The following is an 18,814-nucleotide window of genomic DNA, read 5'->3' on the forward strand; positions in this document are numbered from 1 at the left end:
TCGACAATGGTTTCATGGCCATCATGAGACTAGCTTTTAATTCCAGATTTATTAATTGAAATCAAATTCCGCCCACCTTCTGCTGTGGTGGGATTTTAATCCATGTCCCCAGAGCATTACCCTGGGCCTCTGGGTTACTAGCCCAGTGACAATACCACTATGCCACCGTCTCCCTTTCTGCAGTGTGCTCCTCTTGTGGCAGAGGATGAATTGGAGGCAGCCTGCTCCCTAATCTCTGTCTGTGGCTGAGATGCCTGCATCATTGTGGGAGCAGCCTCTGTCACAGGATCTTGCAGCACAGATGATTCCTGAATCAGAGGGGGCGAGGGGCCGAAGGGTGATGCCCCTTCATCTGCTGCTTCAACTGCCTCAGCCCTTTCCTGGCACCCTTGGATGCTGGATGAGGCTGGGTAGCAGCTGGCATCCACTCTGAATGTCTCAGCACCATCAGCGACATTGATCTGTCAGTGCCCCAGACAGTCTCACTCTTTCTGTGCATATCAAAGTGCTGCTCAGACATCCACTCAGAGAGGGGAGGCTGTGGCGTAGTGGTATTGTCACTGAATTAATAACCCTGAGACCCAGGGTATTGCTCTGGGGACATGGGTTCAAATCCCACCATGACCAGAAGGTGGAATTTGAATTCAATTAATAAATCTGAATTAAAAGCTAGTTTAAGGATGGCCATGAAACCGCTGTTGGCTGTTGTAAAAAACCATCTGGTTCATTAATGTCCTTTAGGGAAGGAAATCTGCAGTCCTTACCTGATCTGGTCTACATGTGACTCCAGACCCACAGCAATGTGGTTGACTCTTACATGCCCTCTGAAATGGCCAAGCAAGCCACTCAGTTGTATCACATCCTGACAAGGTCAATAAGGAATGAAACCGGATCGACTTAGGCACCAGAAATGACAACGGCAAACCCAGGCCTGTCGACCCTGCAGAATCCTCCTTACTAACATCTGGGGGCTTATGCCAAAGTTGGGAGAGCTGCCCACTGACTAGTCAAGCAACAGCCGGACATAGTCACATTCATGGAATCACCTTGCAGATAACATCCTAGACACCACCATCACCATCCCTGGGTATGTCCTGTCCCACTGGCAGGACAGATCCAGCAGAGGTGGTGGCACAGTGGTATACAGGTGGGAGGCAGTTGCCCTGGGTGTCCTCAACATTGACTTCAGACCCCATGAAGTCTCATGGCATCAGGTCAAACATGAGCAAGGAAACCTCCTGCTGATTGCTACCTACTGCCCCCCATTAGCTGATGAATCAGTACTCCTTCATGTTGAAAAGCACTAGGATGAAGCACTGAAGGTGGCAAGGGTGCAGAATGTACTCTGGGTGGGAGACTTTAATGTCCATCACCAAGAGTGGTCAGTAGCACCACTACTGACTGAGCTGGCTGAGTCCTAAAAGACATAGCTGCTAGACTGGGTATGCGGCAGGTGGTGAGGGAATCAATAAGAGGGAAAAACATACTTGACCTCGTCCTCACCAATCTGCCTGCTGCAGTTGCATCTGTCCATGACTGTATTGGCAGGATTGACCACCACACACCCTTGTGGAGAATTGTACTCAACCGCAATCTGTAAGCTCATGGCCCGGCATATTCCTCACTCTACCATTAGCATCAATCCAGGAGACAACCCCTGGTTCAATGATGAGTGCAGAAGGGCATGCCAGGAGCAGCAGCAGTCATGCCTGTAAATAAGGTGACAACCTGGTGAAGCTACAACCCAGGACTACTTGCATGCCAAACAGCATAAGCAGCATGCAAGTGGCCATGCTGACCAATGAGTTTGCTTTAATTTATAAGTCAGTTTCCTAGGGGAGAAGCTTTCCTAGTCACCCCCACAAATTCAAAAGGGATAAAGGGTGGGAAAGTGATTGGAGCCCAGGCAGTCCTGGGAGAGAAAGGAAAGCAGGAGACACAGGGGGCTCTCCTCTAGCCAAAAAGGAAGGTGCTGTGAGCAAGAGTGAGACCGGAGACCTGTTTGCTTCCATTGTAATAAAGCAGGACATTTAAAAGCTGACTGCTGGAAACTAAAGGGAAAAGCTGTAGGGTTAAGCAGGGCACACCCTTTCAGTGAAGACAGGACCCTGATGGAAAGCCCAGCAGAACAAGCTGTGGCTTTAACTGCAGTAAGAGTGAGACCCAGGAAGTCTACCCGCTGCAAGAAACATGTAATAGGGTTCCTGAAAGCTATCAGGGTTTTGTGTCTGAAAGGAAAGAAACCCCATACCCCTCGAGTGGGGCAAGCAAGCCCATAGTGATTCTCAGGAACACAGGGCCGACTAGATCCCTTTCACTGGGAAAAGGCCGGATCTTTCTCCCAGAGAGTGCAGCGAACACCAGAATGGTGGTGACTGGTATTGGAGGGCAGCCTGTACCTGCACACTGGGTGCACCTTGAGTACGACCTAGTTTCGGGACTGGTGACCGTCGGGATTGGCCCTTGTTTGCCTGTGGACGGGGCTGACCTGCTCCAAGGTAATGATCTGGCGGGGGTGAAGGTGGTACCCCCCAGTAGTGAAAGAAAGACCACAGGAGGTCAGAGAGACAGGGCAGTGGCAGGAGAGGGTCCTCTGCAGTTTCTCTGAATATGTAGTGGATCAGGCCATGATCAAACCAGCTCCCCCAGAGAAGACTGCATTGGCACTGCAGGCTAATGACCATGAGGTCTGCCTGTCCGAGACTTTCTTTGGAAAGTTAGGAGACCCAGGGAATGAATTAAATGGATTTTCCCTAGCTGAGGCTCAGCGAGCCGAACCAGTATTGTGAGAGTTAGCAGAGGCTGCCCAGTCTGAAAGTGAAGCAGAGGGAGTCCCTGATTGCTACTATTTAAAGAATGAGGTACTGATGAGGAAATGGATTTCTCCTCACAGACCTGAGAGCAAAGAGTGGACAGTAGTTCACCAGTTAGTGGTGCCACAGAGGTACTGAAGAGAAATATTAAGAAGGGCCCATGAGACTATAATGTGGCTGTACATGCCGGTATACGAAAGATCAAAGCCCGTATAAGACAGCAGTTTGTTTGGCCAAAATTCCACAAAGATGTGGTGGAGTACTGCAGGAGTTGCCACTTGTGCCAGGTTGTGGGGAAACACCAACCTACAGTGAAACCTGCACCCCTAAGCACTGTACCCGTGTTAGGAGGATCCTCCAGCAGAGGGCTGGTGAACTGTAAGGGACCCCTGCCGAGAACAAAAAGGGACAGGCAGGCACAAGGCTGGCAAAAGTTTAGAAAGGGAAGGGGAAAAGTGACCAAGAGGGCAGGTTAAAGGAAGTCCGGGAGGAATCCAGTATGAAAACCCTCACTGTCTGGTCAGCCAATCCTGAAAAATGTGAAAAGTTAGACCCCATATCCTCCTACGTAAATGCAGACCCTAGAAGCACCCCACCAGAGTTGCTAACAGCATTTACAGACCTATGGAGATTCTGTGAGTCCAGTCTGTCTGTATTCTGCTGCCTACAGAGCTGGTCACCTGTCATCCAGGTGCTGCTTGCCACTCACCTTCCAGACCTTATGAGGTCATTGAATCTCATGTGGCACTGGACCCACGTCCTTCGGGTCACTCACTACCTCCATCCATGCCTTTTTCGTCTCCTCCAACAGGTTCCTTCTCTCAGATGGTGAGAAGCCAATGTCTCTCCTGTCGCTGACAGCCTCTGTTAATGCCTCGAGGGAGGTGTCTGAGAATTGTTGGGCCACCTGTGGATGCCTGCCTGTTGCATTGCTTTTCATGAAGGTCCATTTCTTCTGCAGGCGACAAGTTCAGCCATGTCTGCCACTCACCTTTTCAAAGGGCCCTCCTTTACCGAGTCCTGCCTCTATTTTGGCCCCGATGCTGTTAATTGGACACAACTCTCGCAGCCCCTGCCCAGACCGCCCCCCCGCTGCCAATTACTGCTTTTGTATTTGAAAATAGCATCATGTTGGAGTGGGGTCTGGACTTAAAGTGATCCAGGTTCCTGACCCAGGAACAAAAGTTTGGCCATTATTTTGGTCCTGGTGGGATGCTTGAAGTCACATTATACGCTATGGCAGAGGGGTGCTAAATCACATCAATTCAGCTTCTGTTTGCTACTATAAATGAAGCGTAGGAATCAGCACCAAGGAAGTGGAAGTGAACTATGATTGATTCATTTTCTGTTGCATCAACCTGCTGGTGATTAATAGTACATGTATCAGTGCCTTATGCAGTGAAATTGTGTCGGGCCAACCCACAGTTTCTGTGCCCACTTAAAAGCATTCTTACCATACAGCGATCAGGCAGCCTGCTTATGGATGATTACTTAGCTGATCCTTCCCTTACCTTTAACCTCCCTCTAACAACTATTCTCATCTCTCACCTTCTTACTCTCTCTTTCTGTCCCACTCTCTCTCTCTCTCTCTCTCTCACTATAGATCTTACTGTGGATGTTGCTTCTCCTTCTTTCACTGCTTCTTTGGTAAGTTTCAGAACTGTCAGAACTGCACACAGAAGCAATGGAGGAGGATAGTATGGAAACATTTAAGAGAGAAGAAGACAGATATTTCAGGGAGTTTTAGTTCTTGGGACCTGTCAGAAGGTCCAAATAGTCTTTGCCGGACCTGTACGTTCCTGTATCCCGATGAATAAAGCAGTTTTGTCCCAGTAGAAAAGGATTGTTGTGCTTTCTCAATCCCTTCTCAGTCATCTACTGGACCATAATTATACTGTACAACTATTACTACCATGACTAACGGTCACAAGTTTCTGGTCTGCCACAGCTATTCTCTTGGATACAGCGGCAGTGATGATTCCAGTAAGTGGTCCAAACTTATGTTAAGGAGTGTATATATAGTGCCCACCATCTAACTACATGGGAGTGTAACCCAGGGGTATGACAATAAGACACCCTTGTAATCTGAATTGGATATTACACTTTCTATTATTGTGCTGTTACAGCCTTTCTAAATGTAGACTGAAACACTTCGGAACATGCAGACAAATATAAATTATTAAGCTGCTTTATTTTATTGGCAGCAAGTGAACACACAGCGACATAAGCAGTTAACTCTCACCTTCATTCAACTAATGTCAGGACTCTCCCAGAGAAAACATAAAACTGTAAAAATACTGCATAACATTCCCACTTATGGGTTCACTTAACTTTCTTGGTCAGCCTTTAGTTTCTAACTGACTCTGGCCTTGAGATAAGCAAATTTTCTTTCACTAGGCCAGGCTTCTAGATCAAGATGACTAACTACCCATATGTCCCTTTTCCCCTGTTCTCACCATTTCCAGTGAGAGGCTGTACTCCTAACTTCTCCATTTAGTGATTCACCATTAGATCTGTCAATAGATCTGTCCACCTCCTCTGCCCCTTTAGGGTGTAAATTTAAGACATCATCTCCTACTATTCTCAAAATAAAGAAGGACCAACCCCTGGCTTAATGGGCCTAGGATGAGACATTTGACCTGCATTGTCCCAGTTTGTAGTGCAGGGTGAGCCGTGACACTCCACAAACTGGTTTATTCAACTTTAATACACAACTTTAGTGTCTGCAGCCTGTGGCTTTTTTTTAAAAAACTGTACACATTCACTTTGTTTTAAAACACAGTACTTCAGCATAACTCATGCCCAAACCTTTCTGTGAAGAAAGAAAACATCAAACAAACCAAAAATGTGGCAGGAATGTAAGAAGCTTCACTCATCTGCTAAAATCCTGATGTTGCCAGTTATGGAAGCAAGCCAAATAGTAAAGCTAGAGATTTGATCTTTGGCTTCCAAATTCTTACTCTTAAAATTGTACAAAAGTTGTTGCAGACTCCAACTACGAAATACCATATAGTTGTAGGTTCACATCTGTAATTTCCCTATGGATAGTTGCTTCCTAATCTTAGCCAAATGTTTCCCTTTAGTGAGGGAAATAAAAAAAAGGATAGTTTTATTATGCCATTGGCAAAATGCCTGAATAAAAGGTCCCCTGCCCAGCAGCAATGCTTAAATATCATGAAAAGCTCACATTGCTCACCCCAAAACACCTGTCTTTAAGACTCCATCAATATAATGTTTCAAAATTAACACTGTTATCAGCATCTATATATATGTTCAATGTAGGTTTGATTTCTATAGTTCTGAAATACAAAAAGATTTACCTTGATTTAAAGAATCTAATTTTTTTTTTCGTGCAATGTACGTTATCTTCTTGGCTGGTGCTACAGTAGGTCAAGGAGCCCCCTTCAGTGGACCCCTGTGACATCACTGTGTATGTGAGACTGATGCAGCTAGTGTTCACTGAGGGATTTGCAGTCAGTCTATCACCAGACAGTAGCAGGTACCACACCAAAGGCTGATCGTGACACCGGCTGGTTCTCTGGCTTAGGCTTAGAGTGGACTCTAAGCACAGAAGTGAGGTGAGCCTTCTCCCTGGCCTGTCTGCATGAGGACCCAACAATGTGGCGAGTCGAGTGGGCCACATACGGCAGGCAGCAGCAGCAGCAGCGGCAGCTCAGGGCTGTCTCCTGGCTCGGAGTCTGACAGCAGTTATGGTATAAGGGGAGCCCTGTCGAGGTACTGGAGCCTTGAGAGTCTGCACTCTACTTGTGGTAAGCATCGCTTGATCTCTGTGCTATTGACTGACCTTGAGTGAAATCATCTACAAACACCAGGGGATAAAACCAATTAATCCTTAGGCATAGAACCAGGAGACTCCCTTTTGTCGACATGTTGCTTCCTTTACTAAGCAGATAATTTGGCTAGCGTATTCTATCTTAAATAGGCAGTTTTTGCCTATGGTTTATAGGATAAAGCATGACAAGGGTAATTTTATTTTTATCTAAGAGTGATTTACAAAAAATGGAAGATCTTAATCTCTTTAATTTCTGGCTGAGTTACGAGCACCCGGAAAATCCTCGCCTGCTCATAATTTTCCTTCATACATTCTAGTGGGAGTTTGTGACACTTTCACAGAATCTAATGAATTTCAAACATGGGTAACTGGAATGTTGCCAAGAAGCGATGGAATTAACTATATGTTGTGCTATTTGAAGCAGCTCCTTTCAAAAGATTCTTGGATTTGACAGACGGAAAGGTTTTTTTGCAGGTGTTTTATTTTAAAGAACGTGGTTTCTGCATTTTCTCTCTGCTTTTTTAAAGTCATTTTTATGGCTGGAGTGTAAATTGTTGCAGTAATTACTTGCATTTCTCAAACTGTCAGCAAGACGTCACAGAAAAGGTCGGACAGAAGATAAGTTCATTCTGAATCTCATTCAAAGATATGCTATTTTAGAAAAGATAGAGAACTCCTTAAGGGACTTAACTTCCTTTGGTAGTGCAATGGTTAATCATTTGGGTAAAATTCCTTTGTGCACGATCTTAAAATGAATTACTTTTTAAAAATTAATGGGTTGTACGAGAGTCAAAAGGAATATTACTCATTTGCCGCTGTTTATGCTCCACACAAGCCTCCTCCCATTCCATTTACTTCACCTCACCCTCACAGTATATCAGTGCTGAAGAGATGTTTATCAATGCTTCACCAGAGGAAGTGAAAACCTCCAAGGATATTGGAGCAATTCTTGTTAAATTTTATGGAGTAAACCATAGGATCATATTTAACATTGCCATCTGAGCTCAAGCTCTGTTTTGACAAAGTCAAGATTCTACTTCATGCTGTGTGTAGTTGAAAAGGTGCCTCTTCATCATGAGAGTTTTTGCCAACACTTTTAACTCTCCTTTACCAATCGGGTGCAATAATGTAAAGTGGGTCAAAGTGTCTCGACATCATTTATACGTCTCATGTTGATAACAAGGCACTGCTTTCCTCCTCCAAACAAGAAAAGCTTTGGCAAAAATCCAGTAACCTGGATGTGAAGTAATGACAGACTTCCATTCCAAGGCATGAGCATCCCTTACCTTTATGAACCCGAAACAAAAATATCAACATAATGAAACTGTTAGCCCTGATTTTAGTATTGCAACAATCTGAATTTTATTAAACTTAGATGCTAAAGAAAGTGATGCAGAGAACTTGCATTTGTATAGTGCCTTTCACATCCTTCGGCTATCCCAAAGCAATTTACAGCCAATGAATTACTATCTGGGTTGAAGCCATTCAGCGGTTTGCATTTTGAAGTAATTCGAAACTGACTCCAGAGAGAACTGCTCTGACATCACCTGAAGGAGGTGATCGCAATCTAATTGGATTTATACCACATGGAGTAAAGCCCTTTAAAAGGCCAATGAAATACCTTTGAAGTGTTGTCACTGTTGTTATGAAGAGAAATATAGAGGTTTTATATTGTTGGTTCGGATACATGGGGGGGGGGGGGGAGAGGGAAGGCGAATATCAACTATACCATCAGATACATGGGGGGAGGGGAGGGGAATTTAAACTACACCCTCAGATACATAGGGGGAGGGGAGGAGAATTAAACTATACCCTCAGATATACAGGGGGAGGGAAGGGGAATTTAAACCATACCCTCAGATACGTCGGGGGAGGGGAGGAGAATTTAAACTATACCCTCAGATACATGGGGGGAGGGGAGGGGAATTTAAACTACACCCTCAGATACATGGGGGGGAGGGGAATTTAAACTAACACTCAGATACATGGGGGGAGGGGAGGGGAGGGGAATTTAAACTACACCCTCAGATACATGGGGGGAGGGGAGGGGAATTTAAACTACGCCCTCAGATGCATGGGGGGAGGGGAGGAAAAATTAAACTATACCCTCAGATACATAGGGGAGGAGAGGAGAATTGAAATAATACCCTCAGATACATGGGGGAGGGGAATTTAAACTATACCCTCAGATACATAGGGGGAGGGGAGGAGAATAAACTATACCCTCAGATATATAGGGGGAGGGAAGGGGAATTTAAACCATACCCTCAGATACATGGGGGGAGGGGAGGGGAATTTAAACTAGACCCTCAGATACATAGGGGGAGGGAAGGGGAATTTAAACCATACCCTCAGATACATCGGGGGAGGGGAGAATTTAAACTACATAGTCAGATACATAGGGGGAGGGAAGGAGAATTTAATCTATACCCTCAGATACATGGGGGGGGGGGAGGGGAGGGGAGGGGAATTTAAACTATACCCTCACAATCATAGTGGGAGGGGAGGAGAATTTAAACTATACCCTCAGGTACATAGGGGGAGGGGAGGAGAATTTAAGCGATATCCTCAGATACATTGGGGGGTGGGGAGGGGAAGGGGATTTTAAACTATACCCTCAGATACATGGGGGGGCGGGGAGGGGAGGAGATTTTAAACTATACCCTCAGATACATGGGGGTGGGAGGGGAGGGGAGGAGATTTTAAACTATACCCTCAGATACATGGGGGGAGGGAGGGGAGGGGAGGAGATTTTAAACTATACCCTCAGATACATAGGGGGAGGGCAGGAGAATTTAAACTATACCCTCAGATACATAGGGGCAGGGGCGGAGAATTTAAACTATACCCTCAGATACATGGGGGGAGGGGAGGAGAATTTAAACTATATCCTCAGATATTTGAGGGGGCAGGGGAGGAGAATTTAAACTATATCCTCAGATACATGTGGGGGCAGGGGAGGAGAATTTAAACTATATCCTCAGATACATGTGGGGGCAGGGGAGGAGAATTTAAACTATACCCTCAGATACATAGGGGGAGGGGAGGAGAATTTAAACTATACCCTCAGATACATAGGGGGAGGGGAGGAGAATTTAAACTATACCCTCAGATACACAGGGGGAGGGGAGGAGAATTTAAACTATACCATCAGATACATCGAGGGAGGGGAGGAGAATTTAAGCGATATCCTCAGATACATAGGGGGAGGGGAGGAGAATTTAAACTATACCCTCAGATACATAGGGGGAGGGGAGGAGAATTTAAACTATACCCTCAGATACATAGGGGGAGGGGAGGAGAATTTAAACTATACCCTCAGATCCATAGGGGGAAGGGAGCAGAATTTAAACTACACGCTCAGATACATAGGGGGAGGGGAGGAGAATTTAAACTATACCCTCAGATACACAGGGGGAGGGGAGGAGAATTTAAACTATACCCTCAGATCCATAGGGGGAGGGGAGGAGAATTTAAACTATACCCTCAGATACATAGGGGGAGGGGAGGAGATTTTAAACTATACCCTCAGATACATAGGGATGGGGAGGAGAATTTAAACTATACCCTCAGATCCATAGGGGGAGGGGAGGAGAATTTAAACTATACCCTCAGATCCATAGGGGGAGGGGAGGAGAATTTAAACTATACCCTCAGATACATTGGGGGAGGAGAGGAGAATTTAAACTATACCCTCAGATCCATAGGGGGAGGGGAGGAGAATTTAAACTATACCCTCAGATACATAGGGGGAGGGGAGGAGATTTTAAACTATACCCTCAGATACACAGGGGGAAGGGAGGAAAATTTAAACTATACCATCAGATACATCGGGGGAGGGGAGGAGAATTTAAGCGATATCCTCAGATACATAGGGGGAGGGGAGGAGAATTTAAACTATACCCTCAGATACATAGGGGGAGGGGAGGAGAATTTAAACTATGCCCTCAGATACATAGGGGGAGGGGAGGAGAATTTAAACTATACCCTCAGATCCATAGGGGGAAGGGAGCAGAATTTAAACTATACCCTCAAATACATAGGGGGAGGGGAGGAGAATTTAAACACCTTCAGATACATAGGGGGAGGGGAGGAGATTTTAAACAACACCCTCAGATACATAGGGGGAGGGGAGGAGAAATTAAACTTAAACATCAGATGCATAGGAGGAGGGCAGGAGAATTTAAACTGCACCATCAGATACATAGGGGGAGGGGAGGAGAATTTAAACGATACGCTCAGATACATAGGGATGGGGAGGAGAATTTAAACTTTAACATCAGATACATAGGGGGAAGGGAGCAGAATTTAAACTATACCCTCAAATACATAGGGGGAGGGGAGGAGAATTTAAACAACACCTTCAGATACATGGGGGGAGAGGAGGAGAATTTAAACTATATGCTCAGATACATAGGAGGAGGGCAGGAGAATTTAAACTATACCCTCAGATACATAGGGGGAGGGGAGGAAAATTTAAACTATACCCTCAGATATATAGTGGGAGGGGAGGAGAATTTAAACTATACCGTCAGATATATAGTGGGAGGGGCGGAGAATTTAAACTATACCCTCAGATATATGGGGGTGGGGAGGAGAATTTAAACTATACCCTCAGATATATGGGGGTGTGGAGGGGAGGGGAGGAGAATTTAAACTATACCCTCAGAAACATAGGGGGAGGGCAGGAGAATTTAAACTATACCCTCAGATACATAGGGGGAGGGGAGGAGAATTTAAACTATACCCTCAGATATATAGTGGGAGGGGAGGAGAATTTAAACTATACCCTCAGATATATAGTGGGAGGGGCGGAGAATTTAAACTATACCCTCAGATATATGGGGTTGGGGCGGGGAGGGGAGGGGAATTTAAACTATACCCTCAGATACATAGGGGGAGGGGAGGAGAACTTAAACTATACCATAGGGGGAGGGGAGGAGAATTTAAACTATACCCTCAGATATTGGTAGGGCAGGAGAATTTAAACTGTTCCCTCAGATACATAGGGGGAGGGGAGGAGAATTTAAAGAACACCCTCAGATACATAGGGGGAGGGGAGGAGAATTGAAACCATACCCTCGGATATAGGTAGGGCAGGAGAATTTAAACTATACCCTCAGATACATGGGGGGTGGGGAGGGGAATTTAAACTCTACCCTCAGATACATGGGAGGGGGGGGGGGGAGAGGAGGGGAATTTAAACTATACCCTCAGATATATAGTGGGAGGGGCGGAGAATTTAAACTATACCCTCAGCTACATAGGGGGAGGAGAGGAGAATTTAAACTATACCCTCAGATATATAGTGGGAGGGGCGGAGAATTTAAACTATACCCTCAGATACATAGGGGGAGGGGAGGAGAATTTAAACTATACCCTCAGATATTTAGTGGGAGGGGCGGAGAATTTAAACTATACCCTCAGATATATGGGGGTGGGGAGGGGAGGGGAGGAGAAATTAAGCTGCACCCTCAGATACATGGGGGGTGGGGAGGGGAATTTAAACAACACCCTCAGATACATGGAGGAGAGGAGGAGAATTTAAACTATACCCTCAGATACATAGTGGGAGGAGAGGAGAATTTAAACTATACCCTCAGATATATAGTGGGAGGGGCGGAGAATTTAAACTATACCCTCAGAAACATAGGGGGAGGGGAGGAGAATTTAAACTAAACCCTCAGATATCTAGTGTGAGGGGAGGAGAATTTAAACTATACCATCAGATACATAGGGGGAGGGGAGGAGAATTTAAACTATACCCTCAGATACATAGGGGGAGGAGAGGAGAATTTAAACTATACCCTCAGATATACAGTGGGAGGGGCGGAGAATTTAAACTATACCCTCAGATACATAGGGGGAGGAGAGGAGAATTTAAACTATACCCTCAGATATTTAGTCGGAGGGGAGGAGAATTTAAACTCTACCCTCAGATACATGGCGGGGGGGCGGGGGGGGGGGGGGGGGAGAGGAGGGGAATTTAAACTATACCCTCAAATATATAGTGGGAGAGGCGGAGAATTTAAACTATACCCTCAGATACATAGGGGGAGGAGAGGAGAATTTAAACTACACCCTCAGATATATAGTGGGAGGGGCGGAGAATTTAAACTATACCCTCAGATACATAGGGGGAGGGGAGGAGAATTTAAACTGTACCCTCAGATATTTAGTGGGAGGGGAGGAGAATTTAAACTATACCCTCAGATACAGGGGGGGAGGGCAGGAGAATTTAAACTATTCCCTCAGATACAGGGGGGGAGGGGAGGAGAATATAAACTATACCCTCAGATACATGGGGGGGGAGGGGAGGAGAATTTAAACTATACCCTCAGATACATGGGGGGAGGGGAGGAGAATTTAAACCATACCCTCAGATATAGGTAGGGCACGAGAATTTAAAGTATTCCCTCAGATACAGGGGGGGAGGGGAGGAGAATTTAAACTATACCCTCAGATACAGGGGGGGGAGGGGAGGAGAATTTAAACTATACCCTCAGATACATGGGGGGAGGGGAGGAGAATTTAAACCATACCCTCAGATATAGGTAGGGCACGAGAATTTAAACTATTCCCTCAGATACAGGGGGGGAGGGGAGGAGAATTTAAACTATACCCTCAGATACAGGGGGGGAGGGGAGGAGAATTTAAACTATACCCTCAGATACAGGGGGGAGGGGAGGAGAATTTAAACTATACCCTCAGATACAGGGGGGAGGGGAGGAGAATTTAAACTATACCCTCAGATACAGGGGGGGAGGGGAGGAGAATTTAAACGATACCCTCAGATACAGGGGGGAAGCGGAGGAGAATTTAAGCTACGCCCTCAGATACATGGGGGGTGGGGAGGGGAATTTAAACAACATCCTCAGATACATGGAGGCGAGGAGGAGAATTTAAACTATACCCTCAGATATATAGTGGGAGGGGCGGAGAATTTAAACTATACCCTCAGATTCATAGGGGGAGGAGAGGAGAATTTAAACTATACCCTCAGATATATAGTGGGAGGGGCGGAGAATTTAAACTATACCCTCAGATACATAGGGGGAGGGGAGGAGAATTTAAACTATACCCTCAGATATTTAGTGGGAGGGGAGGAGAATTTAAACTATACCATCAGATACATAGGGGGAGGGGAGGAGAATTTAAACTATACCCTCAGATACATGGGGTTGGCGAGGGGAGGGGAGGAGAACTTAAACTATACCATCAGATACATAGGGGGAGGGGAGGAGAATTTAAACTATACCCTCAGATACATAGGGGGAGGGGAGGGGAATTTAAACAACACCCTCAGATACATAGGGGGAGGGAGGAGAATTTAAAGAACACCCTCACATACATAGGGGGAGGGGAGAAGAATTTAAACCATACCCTCAGATATATAGTGGGTGGGGCGGAGAATTTAAACTATACCCTCAGAGAGATGGGGTTGGGGAGGGGAGGGGAGGGGAATTTAAACTATACCCTCAGATACATAGGGGGAGGGGAGGAGAATTTAAACTACACCCTCAGATATATGGGGTTAGGGAGGGGAGGGGAGGGGAATTTAAACTGTACCCTCAGATACATAGGGGGAGGGGAGGAAAATTTAAACCATACCCTCAGATATAGGTAGGGCAGGAGAATTTAAACTATACCCTCAGATACATGGGGGGAGGGGACGGGAATTTAAACAACACCCTCAGATACATAGGGGCAGGGGAGGAAAATTTAAACCATACCCTCAGATATATGTAGGGCAGGAGAATTTAAACTATACCCTCAGATACATGGGGGGAGGGGAGGAGAATTTAAACGATACCCTCAGATACAGGGGGGGGAGGGGAGGAGAATTTAAACTATACCCTCAGATACAGGGGGGGAGGGGAGGAGAATTTAAACTATACCCTCAGATACATGGGGGGAGGGGAGGAGAAGTTTAACTATACCCTCAGATACATGGGGGGAGGGGAGGAGAATTTAAACTATACCCTCAGATACATGGGGGGAGGGGAGGAGAATTTAAACCATACCCTCAGATATAGGTAGGGCAGGAGAATTTAAACTATTCCCTCAGATACAGGGGGGGAGGGGAGGAGAATTTAAACTATACCCTCAGATACAGGGGGGGAGGGGAGGAGAATTTAAACTATACCCTCAGATACGGGGGGGAGGGGAGGAGAATTTATACTATACCCTCAGATACAGGGGGGGGAGGGGAGGAGAATTTAAACTATACCCTCAGATACAGGGGGGGGAGGGGAGGAGAACTTAAACTATACCATCAGATACATAGGGGGAGGGGAGGAGAATTTAAACTATACCCTCAGATACATAGGGGGAGGGGAGGGGAATTTAAACAACACCCTCAGATACATAGGGGGAGGGAGGAGAATTTAAAGAACACCCTCACATACATAGGGGGAGGGGAGAAGAATTTAAACCATACCCTCAGATATATAGTGGGAGGGGCGGAGAATTTAAACTATACCCTCAGATATATGGGGTTGGGAAGGGGAGGGGAATTTAAACTATACCCTCAGATACATAGGGGGAGGGGAGGAGAATTTAAACTACACCCTCAGATACATAGGGGGAGGGGAGGAGAATTTAAACTACACCCTCAGATATATGGGGTTGGGGAGGGGAGGGGAGGGGAATTTAAACTGTACCCTCAGATACATAGGGGGAGGGGAGGAGAATTTAAACTACACCCTCAGATACATGGGGGGAGGGGACGGGAATTTAAACAACACCCTCAGATACATAGGGGCAGGGGAGGAAAATTTAAACCATACCCTCAGGTATAGGTAGGGCAGGAGAATTTAAACTATACCCTCAGATACATGGGGGGAGGGGAGGAGAATTTAAACCATACCCTCAGATACATAGGGGGAGGGGAGGAGAATTTAAACCATACCCTCAGATATAGGTAGGAGGAGAATTTAAACTCTACCCTCAGATACATAGGGGGAGGGGAGGAGAATTTAAACTATACCCTCAGATACAGGGGGGGAGGGGAGGAGAATTTAAACTATACCCTCAGATACATGGGGGGAGGGGAGGAGAATTTAAACTGTACCCTCAGATACATGGGGGGAGGGGAGGAGAATTTAAACTATACCCTCAGATACATGGAGGGAGGGGAGGAGAATTTAAACCATACCCTCAGATATAGGTAGGGCAGAAGAATTTAAACTATTCCCTCAGATACAAGGGGGGAGGGGAGGAGAATTTAAACTATACCCTCAGATACTGGGGGGGGAGGGGAGGAGAATTTAAACTATACCCTCAGATACAGGGGGGGAGGGGAGGAGAATTTAAACTATACCCTCAGATACATGGGGGGAGGGGAGGAGAATTTAAACTATACCCTCAGATACATGGGGGGAGGGGAGGAGAATTTAAACCATACCCTCAGATATAGGTAGGGCAGGAGAATTTAAACTATTCCCTCAGATACAGGGGGGGAGGGGAGGAGAATATAAACTATACCCTCAGATACAGGGGGGGAGGGGAGGAGAATTTAAACTATACCCTCAGATACATGGGGGGAGGGGAGGAGAATTTAAACTATACCCTCAGATACATGGGGGGAGGGGAGGAGAACTTAAACTATACCATCAGATACATAGGGGGAGGGGAGGAGAATTTAAACTATACCCTCAGATACATAGGGGGAGGGGAGGGGAATTTAAACAACACCCTCAGATACATAGGGGGAGGGAGGAGAATTTAAAGAACACCCTCACATACATAGGGGGAGGGGAGAAGAATTTAAACCATACCCTCAGATATATAGTGGGAGGGGCGGAGAATTTAAACTATACCCTCAGATATATGGGGTTGGGGAGGGGAGGGGAATTTAAACTATACCCTCAGATACATAGGGGGAGGGGAGGAGAATTTAAACTACACCCTCAGATACATAGGGGGAGGGGAGGAGAATTTAAACTACACCCTCAGATATATGGGGTTGGGGAGGGGAGGGGAGGGGAATTTAAACTGTACCCTCAGATACATAGGGGGAGGGGAGGAGAATTTAAACTACACCCTCAGATACATGGGGGGAGGGGACGGGAATTTAAACAACACCCTCAGATACATAGGGGCAGGGGAGGAAAATTTAAACCATACCCTCAGGTATAGGTAGGGCAGGAGAATTTAAACTATACCCTCAGATACATGGGGGGAGGGGAGGAGAATTTAAACCATACCCTCAGATACATAGGGGGAGGGGAGGAGAATTTAAACCATACCCTCAGATATAGGTAGGAGGAGAATTTAAACTCTACCCTCAGATACATAGGGGGAGGGGAGGAGAATTTAAACTATACCCTCAGATACAGGGGGGGAGGGGAGGAGAATTTAAACTATACCCTCAGATACATGGGGGGAGGGGAGGAGAATTTAAACTGTACCCTCAGATACATGGGGGGAGGGGAGGAGAATTTAAACTATACCCTCAGATACATGGAGGGAGGGGAGGAGAATTTAAACCATACCCTCAGATATAGGTAGGGCAGGAGAATTTAAACTATTCCCTCAGATACAAGGGGGGAGGGGAGGAGAATTTAAACTATACCCTCAGATACTGGGGGGGGAGGGGAGGAGAATTTAAACTATACCCTCAGATACAGGGGGGGAGGGGAGGAGAATTTAAACTATACCCTCAGATACATGGGGGGAGGGGAGGAGAATTTAAACTATACCCTCAGATACATGGGGGGAGGGGAGGAGAATTTAAACCATACCCTCAGATATAGGTAGGGCAGGAGAATTTAAACTATTCCCTCAGATACAGGGGGGGAGGGGAGGAGAATATAAACTATACCCTCAGATACAGTGGGGGAGGGGAGGAGAATTTAAACTATACCCTCAGATACATGGGGGGAGGGGAGGAGAATTTAAACTATACCCTCAGATACATGGGGGGAGGGGAGGAGAATTTAAACTATACCCTCAGATACAGGGGGGGAGGGGAGGAGAATTTAAACTATACCCTCAGATACATGGGGGGAGGGGAGGAGAATTTAAACTATACCCTCAGATACATGGGGAGGAGGGGAGGAGAATTTAAACCATACCCTCAGATATAGGTAGGGCAGGAGAATTTAAACTATTCCCTCAGATACAGGGGGGGAGGGGAGGAGAATTTAAACTATACCCTCAGATATAGGTAGGGCAGGAGAATTTAAACTATTCCCTCACAATCATAGTGGGAGGGGAGGAGAATTTAAACTATACCCTCAGGTACATAGGGGGAGGGGAGGAGAATTTAAGCGATATCCTCAGATACATTGGTGGGGGGGGGAGGGGAGGGGAAGGGGATTTTAAACTGTACCCTCAGATACTTGGGGTGAGGGGAGGGGACGAGATTTTAAACTATACCCTCAGATACATGGGGGGGGGAGGGGAGGGGAGGAGATTTTAAACTATACCCTCAGATACATGGGGGTGTGAGGGGAGGGGAGGAGATTTTAAACTATACCCTCAGATACATGGGGGGGGGGAGGGGAGGGGAGGAGATTTTAAACTATCCCCCCAGATACATAGGGGGAGGGGAGGAGAATTTAAACTATACCATCAGATACATCGGGGGAGGGGAGGAGAATTTAAACTATACCCTCAGATACATAGGGGGAGGGAGGAGAATTTAAACTATACCCTCAGATACACAGGGGGAGGGGAGGAGAATTTAAACTATATCCTCAGATATTTGTGGGGGCAGGGGAGGAGAATTTAAACTATACCCTCAGATACATGTGGGGGCAGGGGAGCAGAATTTAAACTATACCCTCAGATACATGTAGGGGCAGGGGAGGAGAATTTAAACTATACCCTCAATTACATGTGGGGGCAGGGGAGGAGAATTTAAACTATACCCTCAGATACATAGGGGGAGGGGAGGAGAATTTAAACTATACCATCAGATACATCGGGGGAGGGGAGGAGAATTTAAACTATACCCTCAGATACATAGGGGGAGGGGAGGAGAATTTAAACTATACCCTCAGATACACAGGGGGAGGGGAGGAGAATTTAAACTATACCCTCAGATACATAGGGGGAGGGGAGGAGAATTTAAACTATACCCTCAGATACACAGGGGGAGGGGAGGAGAATTTAAACTATACCCTCAGATACATGTGGGGGCAGGGGAGGAGAATTTAAACTATACCCTCAGATACATAGGGGGAGGGGAGGAGAATTTAAA

The 18,814-nt window shown here is 46.2% G+C and overlaps 1 protein-coding gene across 5 annotated transcripts in view; it reads left to right on the forward strand.

The window, feature by feature from the left end:
• The window catches only part of LOC137375197 (rho guanine nucleotide exchange factor 4-like), a 578,050-nt gene that overhangs the window by 388,114 nt on the left and 171,122 nt on the right, over positions 1–18,814 (forward strand). Inside the window, exon 1 of one of the 5 annotated variants that reach the window (XM_068041987.1) lies at positions 6,304–6,583. The exons of the other annotated variants lie outside the window; for them this stretch is intronic. Within the exon in view, the coding sequence (XP_067898088.1) occupies positions 6,418–6,583 (166 nt within the window). The 5' untranslated portion in view covers positions 6,304–6,417. Of the gene's footprint in view, positions 1–6,303; positions 6,584–18,814 lie in introns of those variants that run through there. 5 annotated transcript variants of the gene reach the window in all.

Source organism: Heterodontus francisci, chromosome 11, assembly GCF_036365525.1.
Source record: "Heterodontus francisci isolate sHetFra1 chromosome 11, sHetFra1.hap1, whole genome shotgun sequence".
In the NCBI taxonomy this organism is placed as follows: domain Eukaryota; kingdom Metazoa; phylum Chordata; class Chondrichthyes; order Heterodontiformes; family Heterodontidae; genus Heterodontus; species Heterodontus francisci.